The following is a 1,060-nucleotide window of genomic DNA, read 5'->3' on the forward strand; positions in this document are numbered from 1 at the left end:
GTTCGGTGTTGACACACAAGTGTCGAAGAGTGGCCCATATAGATAAAACAAGTCATTATCATTATCTTAGTTTGATGTAGGACTAGTAGATCGTTATTGGTGTAATAGAAGGATCGTGGGGGAATCTAAGAGCCGTATATGCCCTGTATAACCTCACACGTATAATATGTGTAGTCGTAAATGGTACGGGTACACCAAACAAAGTGTTGTAAGTTGAGGCGACACTTAACGTCACGTGCGTGATTCTTATCGCGTACGCGTACACAAGCAACGTTGTGTTTTGCCGTATGTATGAACCACAAACTCATATCGATGGCGATTCTCAGGGTACTTCAGCTCAGTTCGTTCTTGATTTCCCCCGTGCTGAGTGTATCTGTTCAAGACCGCTCATGATCTTATGCGTTTTGCGGTTCAAATGAGCACGAAATATTGGTATGAGCTTCTGCTAGTCGATTTTCACACGGGGCCGGGCCCGTGTTATATACCCCCGTGACGGGGGTATATAACACATATATAACGTGTTATATATTATAACAGAACATAGCAATTAAGGATCTATCAGTTCTTTCGTACGCAAGATCACGAGTAATGGAGAGTTAACAGGTTCTGCAAGAAGCGAAGTACATAAATCGATCATTGCATTTCCTCGAGCAAGTCATCAACAGTCTTCAACTGAAGGCGAGCGGGCAGCGGTTCCATGTCCCTTATCGGAACTCGTTGCTCACTTCGGTAACAGCAGGTATATCTAGCGGAGCGAAGCGATTTTTGTTCTGCAGGTTTTGCGAGATTCATTGGCGGGTAATTGCATGACGGTTATGGTCGCTAATGTGGCAGTTAATTTGGAAGCGTTTGACGAGAGCGTGGCGACCTGTCGATTTGCTCAGAGATGTTCAAGGCTAGTCAACAATGTGAGTATTGGGCGGAAGAAATATTATCCTTAGTTTGATCTACAACATTTTCGTGTAAAAAATTAATTTTTACTGACATTTTTTTAAGATTTTACTCTTTTGCTTAATGCTTAACGCGTGGTTTTAACGAAATATCAAAATTTTTGATATTT

General features: G+C 41.9%; 1 protein-coding gene across 1 annotated transcript; it reads left to right on the forward strand.

Annotated features, from left to right (window-relative positions):
* Positions 1-603: 603 nt before the first annotated feature.
* Positions 604-912, forward strand: Pmar_PMAR012164 (krp3, putative; the record flags this gene model as incomplete). The annotated part of the gene is made up of 2 exons (XM_002769329.1): positions 604-729; positions 777-912. Coding segments are annotated over 2 exons (262 nt in total), but the record flags the coding sequence as incomplete, so codon positions are not given.
* Positions 913-1,060: the final 148 nt, after the last annotated feature.

This window comes from Perkinsus marinus (assembly GCF_000006405.1).
Source record: "Perkinsus marinus ATCC 50983 genomic scaffold scf_1104296965992, whole genome shotgun sequence".
Lineage (NCBI taxonomy): Eukaryota > Perkinsozoa > Perkinsida > Perkinsidae > Perkinsus > Perkinsus marinus.